The following is an 18,037-nucleotide window of genomic DNA, read 5'->3' on the forward strand; positions in this document are numbered from 1 at the left end:
GTTTAAAGTTTTATATTATAAAGTTTTTTAATTAAATTTAAATTAATTTATAAAAAGTTTTTATAAAATTAAATATAAAAAGTTTTTATTTAATAAATAATTAAAAAGTAATTATTTATAATTTTATTATTATTATTATTATATTATAAATTTTAAAACCTTTTATAAAATTATTAGTTAATTTAATATATATATATATTTAAAACTATACTTTTTTATAAGTGTTTAAAACTTTATAGAAGGTCTTAAAGGGGTGTTATGGGAGGGATATAGGAGAGGTGAAGCTCTTAAGTCTTGCTTAAAATTGTAGAATTTCGAATAATACCTGGTCTGGCTAAGAAAAGAGAGTAGGAGGAAAGGAAGCCTCCGACGAATTCTAATCTGAAATAGCTAAGGGCCTTAGAGGCTGCAGGTGGTCTGTGCGTGGCCCTGGCCAGTCACCCACCTCGGCCCCCAGCCCGCTGCGGCCATAACAAGGGGGAATATAACGGAATGGGTCTTATAACTGCTAGATTCTAAGTTCGGGTAACTTAGAATTGTGGTCTTTTGGCCGGGGCGTCTGTGGCGTAGCAGTCCACGGGTCCGTCTCAAGCATCTAGATAGAGACTTGCGTGTCTGTGTATGATAGTGCTCGGGAGGGCGTGTTTTAGTATGTTGATATTCCTGTATGGCAAGAGCCGGACACTATTTGGGCCGGCTGCTCTTTTTTCTGCATTGATAATGTACGCCTTGGTGGGGGACAGCAAGTAATAATAATATTGCCCCGGTATTGCCCCATTACCTACCAAAGGAGCGATCTCTTGTCGTCGAATACCAACACCTGCTTCAAAACAGCATACCCCGTGCTTAGTCCCTCAATACAAAATTTCTCAGAAGAATGGGACTTCGTGACGCCAGTCCGACAAACGCCCTTGGTTTTACAAAAATAAACAACAGAACACACACTCGTTCTCGAGGCCGAATCGTGGGCTGCCAGTGGTAATAGTAAAAAGAGGGGCATATGCCTAGCATTCCATCTCAACCACCATCGAGGATGGTGTTGTCAAAAGCGCGCGGGGCCGGCGGCGGGGTCGAGGGACCGGCTTTGGCGGACCAAAGAGTTGTGGTTGCTGTTTGGGGTGAGGCTTACTCATCATCCTCATCCCACCGCTGGTTCTCTCTCTTGATGAATTCCGCGATCTCGGGTTGCTTGAAGATGGAGCTGCCAGGCTCGCTCGCCCGCGGCACCTTGCCTAGATTCTCGCCGTCGAATACCGTACCGATGCTCTCAATCCATCTCCGACGGCGTTCCATCAGCGTCTTGGTAAGATCACCGATGCCCGGCCTTGCAACGCCGGAGGCGGCCTGCACAGCAGCGCCAGGTCGAGACTTCTTCTTAGTCTTACCCATCGTGCGGGTCCTCTTAAGGTACGCGGCTTGCACCTGACTGTCCAGGTCCTCGAGTATGGTCTGGTACTCCTGATGGGCCATGCGCTCACGAACAAGATCCGAGAGCTTAGCCTTGCGGGCGCCGTTGATGAGCATCTGCTCGCGGAGACGGCTCTGGAGAAGCCGCAGCCGGGCAGCGACTTCGTCGTCGTAGGCCCCGTCGTAATCGGCACGAGACTCCTCGGGTTGTGGTTGGTCCGACTCATCTGCCGGCGCGGGCAGAAAGCCAATGTGCCGAAGCTCCTGTTTTATGCGCTCGTCAACCTGGTTGTAGTCCAGCTTGGGATGGGTTGCCTTTTTCCAGTGCTCTGAATTGGATTCAGGCATGTGGGCCGCGGGCGAAAGCTCCCGCTCAGACGGCTGACCGTTGGGCTGCAGGGCGGGCGGGGCCGCATTGTCGAAGCTGTCGATGCCGTTGATGGAGAGGTCGGTGCTACTGCCGGCCTCGCCGTTGACGCCGTTGGCGGCGAGTCTGCCATCTTCGCTGGCGACAGCACGCCTCTCGGGCCTCATGGCTTGCATCAGGCGCGAGAGCAGCGGGCCGACGGACAGCTTGTCGGACTCTGCAATGTCATCTGTCATGTGCTCGATGCTCCCGCGCGGCGCGTTTGGCTGTGGCTTCTCGGGGAGGTCAACGGCCATATGATCGTCCTCCTCTGCCCAGATCTGTGTGTAGTGTTTCTTGCCGCGCTTGGGGATGACGAAGGGGGTCACGCGGTCGCCGCGCTCGCGCAGGAAGGCGAGGTCCTCCTCAGTAAAAGGGCGGAAGTATGGCTCGACATAGGTTGAGAAGGTGGAGAAGGATATCTGGTTGGTGGGTTTGGCGACGCTGTAGTCCTTGTCTGGCGGGACGCCGGCAATCTGATCGGCCAGGTCGGTCCTGGGGTAGGTCGCGACAGATGTTGCCTCCTTGATCTCGTCATCCGACATGTTCCTCCAGTCAACCTTGGTGACCTCGTAGACGGTGGGGTCCGGGAAGGTCGAAGGGTCGTCGCCAAACATGTTGCTCTGTGGGATCGCCTTTGGGGGAGGGGCGCCGTCGTCGTCGGAGCTGGAGTCGGAATCATCAGACGACTCTTGTTCCTTCTTGGACTTGGCCTTGGCCTTCTTCTTGGCCTTCTCCTTGTCGTCGACGTCCATGGCGCCGCCGCCGGGGGTGGCAGGAGCAACGGGGGACAAGGACGAGGAGGTGGAGTCGTTGTCGCGCGACAGTTTCCTGGGCTTGTTGGAATCGCGTAGTGGCGATGACCGTTCTGCGCTGGAAGGTCAGCGGGTGCGTTTGGAGGGCAGGGGGCGAGCAAGGTGCAGGACTGCAGGCAGTCGAGGGTCGAGGTAGGTGAAGCGGACGGGAAGGTGCAACCAGGGCCACACAGGGTGGTGGGTGGGTGGACAACTGACCAAGGTTGGTGTCGTGGGGTGCAAGCGAGTCTGTGGCCTTCCTCTTTTTCTTGTTTGCCTTGTTTGCCTTGTTGGCCTTGCGGGCACGCTCGTCGTCCTCGGCGGCCTCCCTCCGCAGGCGCTCCTCCTCCCTGGAGCGCACGTCGTCCAGCCTGGCCCTGAGCAGCGGCACCAGCAGCCTCATGCCGCGGTCGCAGAAGTTGTGACGGCGCTCGAGGGTCTCCTGGAGGCGCTGCAGGCGGGACATCATGCCGTCGAGGTTTTTCGACTCGGGCATGCCGGAGGAGATGGCGTTCTGGTCGACGACATCCTCGTAGGTGAGGTTGCGGAACGAGTCGTAGTTGAGGTCGAGGTACTCGGTCTGCTTGACGTCGATCGGGGGCAGCGAGGCAGGCGGCGGGACGGAGCTGGGCGTGGTGTTGCGGCTCCTCTGGCGGGCGATGGCACCGGCGCCCTTCTTGCCGGTGCCCTTCTGGCTCGATGCGGGAGCCATGGCTGCGATGTGGGTGGGTGGGTGGGCAGGCAGCCGTGTGTGATGGAAGGGGGACGGCGGGTCGGCGGCTGGGTCCATCGGCGAAGCACCCCCAGCAAGGAGCCGCACGCTAAGGGGGCCAGGGCGGGCCAGGGCGGGGCCGGAGCCGAGCCGGAGCCGAGCCGGGCACGGCAGCACAGAGCCACAGACATGTGGCCGCAGGCCGGCCTGTGATTGGCAACTGGGGGCGCCCCGAGCTCCGTCTCTCTCAGCCTACGCCGGGCTCAGTGTTGACGACCCAGCGACCCTGGGCCGACAAATGGCTTCGACACATGCTGCGGGCGCGCGAGGCTGATTGGCCCTCGTCCACGCCCGCGGCAACGAACGTGATGGGCGACGTATATATACCGCCTCTGGCCTGGCCTGGCCGATGGCCATGGCGTTGGCGATGGCATCGCGCTCTCTCCAGCTCGCCTTTCCTGCCCTACCAGCCACCCCGCCTCGCCGCCGCGAGCATTGCAATGAGAGAGTACCATGGCTTCTCTTGGTGGTAACGTGCTGCCCCCAGGGCTGGACAACAAGATGGTCTACGCTGGCATCGCCGGCGTCTTCTGCTTCGCCCTCGGGCTGTCCAGGCTCCTCGCGGGCACCCGCCACGAGCCCGACAGCCCGGGCCTCATGAGGTCGCTGTTGCTCTTCGCCTATGGCTGTTTCCTGAAGCCGCATGACGGCGATGGCAAGGGAAGCCAACAGGATGCCCTGGAGTCCTTCTACAAGGCCCAGGCGGGCATCTATGACACCACCAGGTCGGCCCTGCTCAAGGGCCGCGAGGACATGCTCGCCCTCGCCGCCGCCCAGCTCAGAGCCAGGGCCGGGGGGGACAGGCCGCGCAGCCAGAAGAAGAGGGTCTGGGTTGATGTGAGACCATTCCTCCCCTCCTCCTCCTCCTCCCCTCCTCCCCGTCGGTCGGGCCCCGCGTGGCCAGCGGCTCAGGTGCTGACCTCTAGACCCGTGCAGGTCGGTGGGGGCACCGGTTGGAACATCGAGGCCATGGCCTCGTTTGTCGACGTCCCCCACTTCTTCTCCGCCGTGTATCTGGTCGACCTCTCCCCTTCGTTGTGTGACGTCGCCCGGAGGCGCTTTGCCAGGCTCGGCTGGGCCAACGTCAAGGTCGTCTGCGAGGACGCCAGGCGCTTTGATCTCCAGCGCCACGGGCACGCCGGCGCCGACCTGGTCACGTTGTCGTACAGCCTGTCCATGATTCCGGATTACTACTCCGTCATCGACTCCCTGGCTTCACTCCTGTCGCCCGGCGGCCTGCTGGGGGTTGTTGACTTCTACGTCCAGTCAGGCGTCGATGTCAGCTTCCGGAACTACACCGGCGGTCTTGTCGGCCGCCATGTCAACTTCTTTGGCCGCACCTTCTGGCGTGCCTGGTTCGACATTGACCGGGTCGGCCTGGAGCCGGGCCGCCGCGACTACCTCGAGTACAGGTTCGGCACCGTGCTGAGTGCCAACGCCCGCAACAACGCCCTCGGTGCCATCCCGTACTACGTCTGGCTGGGCTGCCACAAGAAGCCCTTGGCCTCCTCGAGCCTGCCCCACGAGATCGTCGAGTACGTGGATGCCCTCGTGACAGAATCGCCCCGCCTCCTCCCGGCCAGCGCCGCCCCTGAGATCCGCTCCAAGGCCTTCGACGCCGCCGCCGCCAACCTGTCGTCCAACCTGCCCCTGCCCGCCTTCTTCTACCAGCACCACCACTGGCGCATCTACTACGACGAGACGCTGCCGAAGCACACCCAGTTCAACGACGACTACATCTATGCCTTCACCTGGGAGGACTCCCGCGCCGACGCTCGCATCCTCAACCTCGGGTCCGACGATGTCGTCCTGGCAATCTGCAGCGCCGGCGACAACATCCTGTCATATGTCATGCAGGGCCCCGCCCGCGTCCACGCCGTTGACCTGAACCCCGCCCAGTGCCATCTCCTCGAGCTCAAGGTCGCCTCCTACAGCTCCCTCCCCTATGAGGACTTCTGGAAGCTCTTTGGCGAGGGCAGGCACCTGGGCTTCCGCCAGCTCCTGCTCTCCCGCCTCTCCCCCCACCTCTCCAGCCGCGCGCTCCAGTACTGGTTGAGCAACGCCCACATCTTCACCAGCGAGCGTGGCCGCGGGCTCTACGACACGGGCGGCTCAAGGCATGCAATCCGCGCCATGCGCTGGATTGCGCGCATCTTTGGCCTCCGTCGCTCCGTCGAGACAATCCTGACGGCAAAGACGCTCAACGAGCAGCGGGAAACCTGGCGTGGCAAAATCCGGCCCGTCGTCCTGTCCAGCCTCGTGAACCGCCTGGTAGTCAGCCACGAGTCCTTCCTGTGGGCTGCCCTGGGGGTGCCCAAGAACCAGCTTGCAATGATCGAGGCAGACCATGCTCGTCTCTGCCGTGAGCACAACCAGCCCGCCCAGAACACCCGTTCCCAGGCCGTCTGGAACTACATGCTTAACACGCTGGACCCCATGGCTGAGGACACCCACATTGCAGCTGACAACCCCTACTACCACGTCTGTCTGGCGGGCAAGTTCAGCCGCAGGTGCCACCCCGAGTATCTCGCCCCGCAGGCCCACGCTCGCCTGTCGCGCCCTGGCGCGTTTGATGGCCTCCGGATCCACACGGACGAGATTGACGAGGTTATCGCCCGCATCACGCCCGCCACGCTCACGGTCGCCGTTGTCATGGACTCGATGGACTGGTTCGACCCAGAGTCCGATGCCGCCTCGAGCCAGATCCGAAGGCTCAACCGTGCGCTGAGGGTGGGTGGTCGCGTCATGCTGAGGAGCTCTGGCCTCAGGCCGTGGTACATCAGCGAGTTTGAGCGCCAGGGTTTCACGGCAAAATGCCACGGCAAGAGAGAACCAGGCGTGTGCATCGATCGTGTTAATATGTATGCCAGCTGCTGGGTTCTGACCAAGCACCTGAACCTGCCACCGCCGACGCCGGACCTGGATGGCGCCGCGGGCCCCGAGATGGAGAGCCTGACCATATGAACAATGATACTTTGCTGCCCAAGTTGCCGGCCTCATGAGGGTGTCCAGGCGGTCTTGTATTGTTGTGTAAAACACAGGGCTTCAAGTTGAAACGTAGAGTGATCATAGCCCCCACAACGCTCTCCTGTCCCGGAAAGTGGTCATGGCAGGTTTACGCTGTATACTGGTGTTCGTGGAGCTTCCTCTGCCCACAAAGCTGGAAGTAGGGTGATGAAAAGGTGTGGTGTTTTGTACAATATCACGCCTTCGTGGCAACCGGACTTGAACAGCCGAGTGTGCAATTGTAACTCGGTCTTTTTGTACTACTGCCCTCCAAACATCGCCGGTATCACAGGGTGTTATTATTGTCAGGATTATTTCGACTCCTCCTATTGCTGTGACTCGTCTTAGGATGGGAGCTGAGTTCAACATTGTACAATGAATTCAGGGCCCTACTCTCACCACTCGTAATCTGTAGACCCAACCACACGCACTCGGATTGGTCACCAATACCTCGCATTCGCAGCAGCACGTTCACTAACCAAGAATCTGGTGATTGTCTTGGCAAACCCTCAGGATAGGGCGGCTGTTGATCTCTCAGTCCAGGTCATGAACGAGACGTTCCCTGACCCGAGTGAAGATGCCCGCCCCCCCGGCCCCCCAACCGCCTGAGGCCGAGACAATCTTATCGGGTTTATGCCCTGTCTAGAAGTTTTCCAGCATGTACCTCTTTTCATGTGCGGGCTGAGCCTGAAGTTCTTCAACAAGTCTGAGACTCCTGCACAGGCACGGCGTCGAGCTGAGGCCTTCCGGGGGGCTCGATCAAACCTGACTACGCATGTCAGGACTGCAGATGTCGAGATTGGCAACGAGCCGGACTTTTATGGTCCCAACACTCGAGTGACAGGACCGCATGGCTCGTCGTGGAGTCCAGCAGATCACTCCGCAACGTGCAAGGATATGCCTACAACGTCCAGGGCCATATCCGCTTTGACGACCGCCAGACCAGCCCCAGGCTGTCACCAGGTCCCTTTATCGTATTTGTGGCACCAGGCTGGAGTGTTGATGGCGCCGTTATGACGGGTATCCTGGACAAGGCCGTACTACTCTCGGCAACTGCCCAGTTTTGTACCCATCTTGGTTCTAGCTCTTTTAGCCTGGCACTTCAGTTTGCGCCAGTTGTGCTACTGAATAAGGAATTCATTCACAGCAACCTCACGACCGAAAGCAGCGAGACAAAGGCTGCCAAAGCATACGGTGTGAATCATTCACGCACCGAGGCTAAGTCACTTGCCAAATACGTCGCTGGCATTCCCTCGATCCATCTGACCGCACTTGTTCTGTCTTTGGTCAGCCGGCGCAAAGCTAACTCAAAGTCACGGCGTCCCTGGGCTCAGCAACACGGCCAAAAGTGCCATTTGGGTGGTTTGACTACTTGCTTTATTCAGCTACCTCGGGCATCGAGTGTAGGCACCTTAATCATAGGGGTGGCTTTTCCTACAACCCTTTCCAGCTCGTCACTCTACCGGAATTGGGCGGAGACAACACGAACACCACACGCTCGCACATCTTGCCTCTTTATCGTATGTCCCAATGCTTTAGCCTGGGCCGCCGACCACTGACTTGACACCCAGACGCGTTGCTCATCGTCAACGAGGCCATGGGATTGTCCGAAGGGGATGTGATCCTCGAAGAGGTCAGGGGCGGGATGTTTAAAATACAAGCCTCGAAAGCGGTTCTCTTGGATCTGAGTGATCTCGCCGACAGCATGCGCCAGCGAGCGAGTGATATGACGACCAGAAAGGAGGGGGAGATGGACTTGTTCGAGGGTGATAGGACGTCTTCTTCTGAAGAGCAGGTGGTGCTCCGATAGATTCGATTCTGGTGTTGTGCTCGTGGATGCGACGTTGGTGACCACGCTTGCTTGCGGCGAGACTGCAAAATGACAAATCCGATCCGAAATTACAAAGTCACTCACTGGACGAGTACTTCAAGTCAAGAGCACTCCCGACGATTAGCCAGAGCCTTGTACCCACGGGTATTGATCATATATACAGTTACAGGGATGTTTCTACGAAGGACGTGCAAAGGGGGGACGTAGTCGTACTTGCGCTCACCTCCTTGTTAAACGAGAATAGAGTCAAACACCGCGGCTGAGCCACGGGGTAGCGCGTTGCCACGGGAAATGATCATTGTTCAGCGCGCTTTTCCGCCATCGCTGCCACCGGTGTCCTAGGTCTCGCAGTAAGCAATGTCCAGGAGGCACACGAAACCCCACAAACCTCCAATCAGGCTACAAAGCGTGCAAGACGCTATAAAGATGAAACACTCTGCAGGATCCAGGTAAGCAAACAAATGCCGGAGCTGTCGTGGAACTACAACATCGCGCGGCCCTCCCATGCTGCCATGGAGGGGGGGCTTTGATCAGTCGACGGTCGATGCAACGCAACCACAATGCGGCAAGGCGAAATGTGGAATCCCGATTGTCGATGCGGCGTGCCATTGGATCAAAGGCATCTAAGGCAAGCAGCTGGCTGCATATCCGGAACATAAGTGTTCTGCATCCCTGCACTGCATATCCATCCACCCATGGGCGAGATTGCGCCCTCTACACATCTGGGCCTCGAGCTTGAGCTAGAGCTTGAGCACTCACACCGTCTGCAGCCCACCGGCACGGCCTTGTGCTTCGCCGTCCGTCTGAACCGGCTAATAACGGGAGTGCACAGGTGACGATATGAGCGGTGAGATAGAATTTAGCTGTGTTGAACATAATTGAGAATCAAAGTGGAATGAGGAGAGAGACCCCGGGGAAGGAAGGGGTTGCGCAAGAACCTCACCGTAGCCTCCAAGGAACATCGACTTGTCCTCGCCAAGTCCTTAACATAATCTGCCCATAACGTAAATGGCAAGGTTGGGCCTGAGTTCCAAACGTTGAAGCCTGGAGATACCAGGCCTTGTGCAGTGCCGGTCTTGTGAAGAAGCTGACGTGAGATTCATTGGTGGGCTGTTTGGTGATATGTTTGGGTGACAGTTGTGCCCAGGCGCCTGATGACCTGCTTATTCCCCTCTCAGTCCCCACTTCCGACACAGGAATTTGAGGTAACCCAACGTCATCGAGGTCTTGCGTGGCTGTGATACCGGGTGAAAGAAAAGGTCTTGCGTGTTGCTTGCAAAGGTGGGCACAGAAGCTCAGCTGGCGTTTCGGAAGCCAAAGAAGCGCGATGGTGGCGCTGCTCGCGGCTAAGCGGCCACTGGATGACGCCTGCGCTTGAACGAGCCCTGTAGGGCCGTTGAAGAGACCAGACCAACTGTCGGTCGGTATCTTAGCAAACCTTGTGACCCGAGTCTCTGGGCCGAACTTGTGGTGGGCTTCCGACGCACCAGGATTGCATACCATGCGTTGCAGGGGTTGGGGCATATATGCTCAACCAACAGCAGCCGCGGACACCGTAGAACACAACCTGCGCAACGTGAGGAGGGTGCTATACCATACGTCCCCGGGGCGAGCAGCTTGTGCTCAACAAGTCAGAGGTCGCAGAGGCAGCTGCTGAATACGGCAGCATCTACCTCGAAAAGTCGAGTGATGCCGGGTGGTGAGCGGTCAAGAAACCCAACATGTCGCTCGCTCCCGGGCGAATCACACTCTTGAGTCTCGAAACAGACGCGCTTATAAATGCCTTGCATCTGTGACTTTCCCCAATAAAGCGGTCTCCCGGGTCGGACACCAACAGCGAGATGACGATGTCGCGCTAGCAAGGAAGTCCTCAGCCCTGCCACAGCAGCCAGGGAGGTGCGTGCAAAACAACCTAGCGCACTTACGCATCAGATTTTGGAGCCTCCTGGTTTGTGGCGCCTGTACCAAGCATAGGACATGTCCGTAGAGACCCAAAATAGTCTTGATCCCTATTCGTCACCGTTGCAGTCTCCTCACGAGTCTCCAAGACAGCGGAAATGTGGCAGAAAGTGCTATGATTATCCGAGGACTGTTTGGGATAACGAGAGATTGACCGCTCTTGGTGGTTGGTGGTCGACTTGGACTGGCGGGCTGAGCACCGCGGCCCTTTGAGTTCTGCATCAGCATGCAAGCCCAGGTGTTGGGTATGATCCAGGCGTGTGACGGCATTCGCAGCAGCGGTTGACAGGGGTGGCCCCAAGGGAAGAAGACTACTTATATCAGCTGCTGATGTCTTCCTCGAGGTCGCCATACTCAAATAGAACCCACCAGCCAACGCTGGACGTTCAAATGTGCGATGCCATCAAGTATCGACCCCTCGTACCTCGGCCTCTCTCTCCGAGCGCTGTCGCCCAACACAAACATGCAAGCATCGAACTCGGGTGCGCTGAAACATCCAGCCTCCGACCCCCCATCACCGTCATCTGATGGCGGGGCGAAATCGTCGAGAGTATGCCTGAATTGTCGCCGAAAGAAAAAGAAATGTGACAAGAAGTTGCCGTCTTGCGGTAGATGCACCTAGTAGGTTGGCCCTCGCTGCGATGATGCGAAAAAGGCCTCGAACCAAAGCTCACCGGCCTGGAACAGTTCCCTCGAGTTTTGTCAGCACGAAGATGACACAGCGGTTTCCCGCCCGATCGAAGCCTCCGCCCAGACTAGCTTTGACACCTTTGCCAGTCTTAATGCTCAAGGCGCATTTTCCTTGAACCCTTTCCTGGGCAACCAGCTTGGCCCTGCAATCGGCCCATCCTTGTTTGCGTCGCTCGGCACGACAGAGGACATACATCATTTCGTGTTTCGAAGCGTAACGCAGATGATGGGGGACCAGCTGACGGCCGAGAGCATCGTGCGTTACTACTTTGGAACGGTCAACACGTGGTTCACCATCGTGGAGAGGTCTGGTTTCGAGCCGCGGTTCGGTCAAATGTGGACAGAACCGTCAGCGGAAACTGGATTGTTAGCACTGTCAATGCTCCTGATCGTCCGCGCGCCGGAGGATACACCCGGGGTGTCGATGCAAAACAGCCTCTACCATTCCATAAAGACACTCTGTGGCCTTGTTGCTGCCAAGGAGCCCATGTCTATCCCCCTCCTCCAGGCGAACCTACTGGTGTGCCTGTACGAGCTCTGCCACTTCATGCCGCAGCAAGCCTACATGACACTGGGGTCATGCGTAACTATCAGCCGCGCATTCGGCTGGCTCAATGAATCCTTCTGGAGACAAGATCAGTGGATTGTTAGGCCAAGGGTGCTGAAGGCCTATTCCATCATCTGGTGGGCCATGATGTTTCTGGAGAGGTCAGTCTGTCGTTTGATATTGCAGAGGCGATCTGATCCCGGGCTGACTCCAAGAAGCGGTATCCAGGCTGAAGAACTGGGGTTCCCGCGTAGTATCCCGTTGCTTGACTTCCAAGTGCCATTTCCAGAACACTTCGACCCATTTCTTCCCTCGGCACAGAACCAGCAGTACGGCGGCACCACACAGCGAGAGGTGTTCAGGTTCGCGGACGATGGGGATGACAAGATCGACACAATTGTTTTCCCCGAGGCCAAATCAACATCCCTGCTCCTTCAGGTGCTGCAAAGAACATCAGGCCAGGCCAGCATGACCGGGGCCTCCCGAGAGAGCCTGACAAATGCGATGATGGATCATGCTCGTCACATCGGTACGACATTCCGTGGAGAAAGCCACTGCTGAGCCAGGCGGTTCTTGCTGACGCTATCCCAGTCTCCACGCCCTGGAAGGACTCGAGCCGGTTTGCCGCTCTGAGTCTCACTTATACGTAAGGGTCTCTGTCGGTAACTTGAGAGGCGCTGTGCTGAAGAAAAGGTAGCGCGATTCTCAAGCTTAATCACCCGCATCTCGGGGTCGTGAGTTCTGGAAACACACACGACACCATGGATAGAGCAGCGATCCAGACCACACTCCCCGTCATTGAGTCAATCTGTCACAGTGCAAGGCTTATGAGCTCATCGGGCAGCCTGTCGTTCTTGGGGCCCCTGGTGCCCCCGATGGCGCACAGTATATTCTTAGGCGCCATGATTCTTATCAGGCTGGGAGATGTTGTCATGCACGACCCAGAATGGCCGAGCAAAGTCCAATTGCTTCGCAGTTGCCTCGAGGTGTTTGCAAAACGATGGAAAATTGCAGGTGAGTTGACATGTGAGGCCGCGCCGCCTGCCTGAGGCTAACGTACTACTTTCAGAGAAACACCTACAGGCGTTGAATGCGGCTTTCCAGACTCACCTGAATCATTTGCACTCTCGATGAGATGAGCAACAAACAGGGGCAGTCGCCGCATTAGTATGCTTGCAAGATAACTGTGCCCGGCACAGGCGAGGCGATGGACTTGGGCCAGGAAGGCTACACTGCGACACGGCACCAAGCTCGGGGAACTGCCAAGGAGAGGCGTAGAGAGGGTCGGCATAGACATCAAGGCGTTGGCCACGTGTGCGGGCAGGCGTGGATAGCCGGAAGGAAACAGGTGAACAGGAGTAGGAGTGTTCAGGAATCATCGTATAGTCGTGGCTCTTTTGGCTGTTCTCTTCTTGATGGTGCTTTCTCGTTGTTTGTCTTCTTCTCACGTTTCTGCATTCCCAAGGTGATAGAGCGATACCCAATAGAGATTTGATCGAATTCGGGTGGCTTCGCCATGAAAGATGTTGAAACCAGGAAGGAGGTCAGTATACAAAGGCCCATGCTGGAGAAGGTGCTTTGCCCGTCCAGTTTCCCTTGGCAGCGCAGTGCAACGAAAGCACCTAACAACCTTGGAAGTAGGTGCAAAATGCAGCAAAGGCAGAGACTGGCGGGGCAAGGCACATTGTTACTCCGTACACATGCTCGGTACCTAGGTACTTAAGTAGGTACCTGGGAACCTGGGGCAGATCGGCACTGTTTCAGCTGCCAATGCCAGCATTAAGCCCCTGGCATCCCTGTTTCACCCCTGCGCTGGGTCAGGGAGCTTGAGGAGCTGTTCAGTTCCGCCTACATGCAACGTCGCCGTACCTGCTACTTCATACCGGACAAATCATCAACCATGAATATCTTCAACGAGAACAACCTACTGGAACCGTCCTCTCTCGATTCTGGTCAGTCGTGCCGCACATCTCCTGCCAGTGCCCGCGAAGAAATGGACAACCAGAGCGGGTACCAGCAAGAGGCCGTGATGTGAAACCGACACTGAAGTATACTGACTTGTGCGCAGTCGACTACGATCCGGTCGACCACCTGAACGCCCTCTTCTCCCGGCCTTCCGCTGCCGTCTCATCGATCGATCGTGTCTCTAACACCCTCAAGATCCACAGAGATGACATCTCCTCCGCAATCGGCGCCCTCGAGGCATCTCAGGCCTGGGGGCCCGACTCTAGCCTCGAGCGCATGCAGTCGGCCCAGGCCGAGCTCGCCAGCCTGTTCCAGCGGATAGAAGGCGTGCGCAGTCGCGCCCTACAGACTGAACGCGATATAACCACAATGACAGCCGAGATAAAGCGTATCGATGGCACAAAACGCAACCTGACCCTCAGCATGACTGCTCTCAAGCGCCTGCAGATGCTGACCACCGCTTACGATCAGCTGCGCGGTCTGGCAAGGACGAGGCAGTACCGCGAGTGCGCCGGCCTCCTTCTGGCCGTCCTGCAGCTCATGAAGCACTTCAATAGCTATAGGAGCATCGAGCAGATCGCTGTGCTTAGCAGGAACGTCGCTGACCTGCAGAGGGAGCTGCTGGAGCAGGTATGCGAGGATTTCGAGATCGCATTTGCCAAGGCAGAGATTCCCCAGCGAAAAGGCACACTCATCGAAGCTTGTATGGTTATGGACGCCCTGGGCGAAACCGCCAAGAGCAGGCTCATCACCTGGTACGTGAACACGGAGTTGAGAGAGTACCGCCAGGTGTTCCGCGGCAACGATGAGGCAGGCAATCTGGACAACATTGGCCGCCGCTATGCTTGGTTCAAACGAATGCTCAAGACACACGAAGAGGAGCATGCTACCATATTCCCCCCACACTGGAGAGTTAATGAGATGTTAGCCATGTCGTTTTGTGATGGCACCAGGGAGGATTTCAAAGGCATCTTGGAGAAGAGCATGCGACGAGCTGACGGTCAAAAAGTCGATGTCAACTTGTTATTGAGCTGTCTGCAGGAGACCATGGATTTCGAGCAGGGTCTCGAGAAGCGGTTCTCAAACGAGCTGCCCCGGGCAAGCATAGACACACTGAGCTCGTCAGACGACCGAACGAACAATTTCAACGGGTCCATATCGGTGGCTTTTGAGCCATATCTGAGTCTATGGGTGGAGTCCCAGGACAAAACACTGGCGAGCATGGTGCCAAAATACAAGAACGGGCCTCTGGTGGATGCCGATGAGGAATTCTCCCCTAATGCCGTTATTCCGTCAGCCATCGAGCTGTTTCATTTCTACAAGATGACCTTGTCACAATGTGCAAAGTTGTCTACCGGCGAGAGGCTGTTCGACCTAACCAGGACTCTCGCCAAGTACCTCGAGGAGTATGCACAGCAGGTGCTGCTAGGTTTTCTGCAGCGGGGCGGGCCCCAAGGCCCCCCGGTCCAGGACACCGTGCTAGTCCTGAACACTGCAGATTTCTGGCACCAAAACACAATACAGCTTGAGGACAACATCAAGAAGCGGGTGGACCCTGAGTTCACGGCCAAGATTGACCTCTCCTCACAAGCGGACACCTTCCTTGGCGTCGTGAGTGCCGCCATCCAAGCCCTGGTCCACAAGGTAGAGGCTAGTTGTGAGGGGGCCTGGAGGGAGATGAGAAACACCAACTGGCGAGAAATGGAAAGCGTTGGCGACCACAGCTCGTATGTTGGGGAGCTTCAACGGCAAGTGAACGCCAAGACCGAGGAGATTCTTTCTGTTGTCGCCAAACAGCAATACGCGAGGGCGTTCTGTGACAACCTCGTTGAGCGCTTGGCGACTGCATACATCAACAACATTGTCCTTTGCCGGCCCATTTCTGAAGGCGGCGCTGAACAGGTGCGATGCATCCACGATTCTCGGTACATGAAGACCATCAGGCGCTGACTTTTGCAGATGCTTCTCGACAAGTACACGCTTGCGAAGAACTTCGAGAAGCTCCTGGGTTACCACAACGCGTCGTCCTCCCGCGACTCGTACCAGCCACCGACTACATACATCAAACGTGTCAACCAAGTTATGACACGCATTGATCCCTTACTGAAGACTCTGCAAGTACGGCCCTCGCCACCCGAAGGTCTAGTCCAAGCGTATCTCATCCACATTGGTGATCGCTCAGATACCAACTTCAAGAAGATACTCGAGCTCAAGGGTGTGCGCAAGCAAGACCAGGCTCACCTATTAGAGTTGTTTTCCCTTCATCGCGACGTCGCAAGAACAGACAAGCAGCTGGCAGAGAGTTCGTCCCTCATAACGCCGTTGCTGAACGCCTCCGGGCTTGGCAGCACTGGCCTAGGGAACATCGGCAATACCGCCCTTGGTGGTGCCGCAGGCCCTGGCGGCCGCTTCGACGCAGCGTCGTTGGGTGAGAAGCTGCTCAGCGCTGCGCGGGACGCATCTGACCGAATCGGGACACCTACCGCTGCCGGAGTCCCCGGCGAGAAGGCGACCATCAACGAAAACCTAAAGAACATTGGAAAGTTCTTCAGGCGGGACATTGGTGTGCGATTCGGAAAGAGAGACATCACTCCCACAGGCCACGATGATGTGCAGAGGGGTTAGCTTGCGCCGTACCAGGCAGAGTTGAATCTCTCACGAATACAACCCAGCCCCTGCAAGGCATGATCAGGATGTGGTGTTCACAGTGCTACAACACAGGGACCTGTTATTTAGCCCAATTGCTACCTCGCAAATCAGCCTTGCTGGTCCTACCAGTGGTCCAGGTCAGAAAAGGAATCGGGCTCAGGCAATTTGGTCGGTAGACATGGCTGTGTATGCTTTGGAGGTGGACGGAGCAAGTGGCCATGGCTGGTCTCCCCTGCATCGGTCACCCGTCTTGTCAACCGTGTCGAGCCGTCGGATCATTACTCAGTCACCACTCGGTCGTCCCATCACCTCCTGCCAGGCCTTTGGGCAACTTGTCCATCAAGCGTGCGCCTTGGGACGAGTCCGCTTAGTTATAGTCGTGTGCACTCGGGCCCTCGAGATTGATGGCCGTGGGGAAGCAGCAATAGGTCTGATCTGTTCCCAGGTAGTTGTTTCAATAAATACCTGGCTGGAGTCGGAGCAAGAGGCAGGCAGGCACATGCGCTGTGCTGCTAGACGTACCGACGGCAGGCGTTGTGCAGGTCCCACCCCTTCAAACCCACCACTCTTGGCTTAGACGTGCGGACATAAACCGGTACAGTACTTCAAGCAGGCCATATCCTGTGCTCAGCCAGCATGATTGTGCAGCGGGTATCAATAGCCTCTCAGGACGCGACATGGACACCTGCCTAATACAGACTACATTTGTCATTGTATAAGCGCCTAGCATGGCGGAAAGAAGAGAAGTAGGATGATTTCTGGTGGGGACCATGCCAGTTGAACGCCCTGCGTTTGGTTCAATGCAGTGGTACGCCATTACCCAGGTCGGCCGACACGGAATCTCGCTGCCAGCCCTGGGCCAGTCTCGGTCAAGCTATGTCGTCCGGCTGTAGGAGAAGGAGGCCAAGTCCCAAAACTGTGGTAGTCGACAATTGAACACCCCGCTGCCCTCCACCACGGTCCAAGGGCTGGTGTCTTTTTGCAAATCTGCAAACCTGCAGCCTGCTGCTGTGGCGCTCCTTACGTCGTTTGTCTTCACATACTTGCACAACTGGTCGCCCCTGGGTTGGGGTATCTGATGATTGCCGTCGATGGCTTCTCTTCGTGGGAGAAGGAAGACGAGGCACCGAGCTCGGGAGGGATTCCAGCTCGCCGCCACATTGGCACAGAAGCGTGCTGCGCCCCTAATGAGCATTTTCTCCCCCAGGAGGGATCGCATATGACCCAATAATTCGATCCTACCGTTGCGAGGTCAAAGGTAGCCCCTGCCTTGCCTCGCCACCAACACGTGCCTTTCGATCCGGCTCGAAGCGCAGGGCATCCAACGTCATCATTGGCCAAAATTGTGTGCCAATTCTAGACAGGCCCGCCTGTGTGATCCTGATCCGCATCTTGTGGTTTGGCCGTCGTGGCGGAATGGCCCCGTCAACATTGTAGTGACCATACCGTACGTTGGTGGGTACTAGAGATGGTCACTGTGACTACCCATATATTAGGAAATCCCTTTTTTATAAGACCGACTTTAGGTATACTTAGAGAGGAGAGAATGTTAACTTTTAAATAGTTAAATAGTATTTTAATATACTTTTAATGATAAGAGACTTAGAGAGGAAAAGTAGTTGTTAAGAGAAGAAATGGACTCACAGAAGGACTTATAGAAGAGAAAAGGGTTACAGAGGTACCTTCCCTTATATAAAGAAAGGAGGAATACTTCCCCTTCCCCTTCCCCTTCCTTCCTTCCTTCAACTTCAATACTAACTCCTCCACCTTCCTCCTTTAAGTCAATTAGTCAAAATCAACCACATTTAGAGATTTAAAAGCAGAACTATTAAAAGTAGAGCAAGCCACCCTAGGGTGTTTAACTTAAAGGAGACTTAATAGGAAGGGGAAGGAAGGGAATCCCTTTTAGCTAGCTAATGTGTCTAAGTAGGAGACCTACCCTTAAGGATTTAGGAGATAGTTACTTAGACGGAAGGAGCCTCCCTAGTAAGTCTATTTCCACTCCCGTAAC

General features: G+C 56.2%; 5 protein-coding genes across 5 annotated transcripts; 4 read left to right on the forward strand and 1 right to left on the reverse strand.

Moving 5' to 3' along the window:
- Positions 1–640: 640 nt before the first annotated feature.
- KVR01_006681 (histone acetyltransferase NGG1) lies at positions 641–3,343 on the reverse strand. The gene is made up of 2 exons (XM_044787710.1): positions 2,827–3,343; positions 641–2,681 (listed from the first exon to the last, which is right to left on the reverse strand). Exons 1-2 carry the CDS (start codon positions 3,317–3,319, stop codon positions 1,126–1,128), a joined length of 2,049 nt encoding a protein of 682 aa, XP_044644112.1. The 5' UTR covers positions 3,320–3,343; the 3' UTR covers positions 641–1,125.
- A 234-nt stretch (positions 3,344–3,577) lies between these two features.
- Positions 3,578–6,702, forward strand: KVR01_006610 (uncharacterized protein). Its single transcript, XM_044784966.1, has 2 exons — positions 3,578–4,216; positions 4,316–6,702. The coding sequence occupies exons 1-2, from the start codon at positions 3,833–3,835 to the stop codon at positions 6,341–6,343; spliced, it is 2,412 nt and encodes an 803-aa protein (XP_044644041.1). The 5' UTR covers positions 3,578–3,832; the 3' UTR covers positions 6,344–6,702.
- A 355-nt stretch (positions 6,703–7,057) lies between these two features.
- On the forward strand, positions 7,058–8,195 carry KVR01_006639 (uncharacterized protein; the record flags this gene model as incomplete). Its single annotated transcript, XM_044782723.1, has 3 exons — positions 7,058–7,208; positions 7,280–7,705; positions 7,957–8,195. The coding sequence occupies 3 exons, from the start codon at positions 7,058–7,060 to the stop codon at positions 8,193–8,195; spliced, it is 816 nt and encodes a 271-aa protein (XP_044644070.1).
- A 720-nt stretch (positions 8,196–8,915) lies between these two features.
- Positions 8,916–13,064, forward strand: KVR01_006865 (uncharacterized protein; the record flags this gene model as incomplete). Its single annotated transcript, XM_044791982.1, has 6 exons — positions 8,916–10,796; positions 10,863–11,573; positions 11,631–11,941; positions 12,004–12,058; positions 12,110–12,426; positions 12,482–12,546. Exons 1-6 carry the CDS (start codon positions 10,573–10,575, stop codon positions 12,544–12,546), a joined length of 1,683 nt encoding a protein of 560 aa, XP_044644296.1. The 5' UTR covers positions 8,916–10,572.
- A 144-nt stretch (positions 13,065–13,208) lies between these two features.
- KVR01_006939 (uncharacterized protein) lies at positions 13,209–17,513 on the forward strand. The gene is made up of 3 exons (XM_044790245.1): positions 13,209–13,364; positions 13,481–15,279; positions 15,337–17,513. The coding sequence occupies exons 1-3, from the start codon at positions 13,265–13,267 to the stop codon at positions 16,000–16,002; spliced, it is 2,565 nt and encodes an 854-aa protein (XP_044644370.1). The 5' UTR covers positions 13,209–13,264; the 3' UTR covers positions 16,003–17,513.
- The last annotated feature ends 524 nt before the right edge of the window (positions 17,514–18,037 follow it).

The sequence above is a fragment of the Diaporthe batatas genome (assembly GCF_019321695.1).
Source record: "Diaporthe batatas strain CRI 302-4 chromosome Unknown Contig00007, whole genome shotgun sequence".
Taxonomy (NCBI): Eukaryota; Fungi; Ascomycota; class Sordariomycetes; order Diaporthales; family Diaporthaceae; genus Diaporthe; species Diaporthe batatas.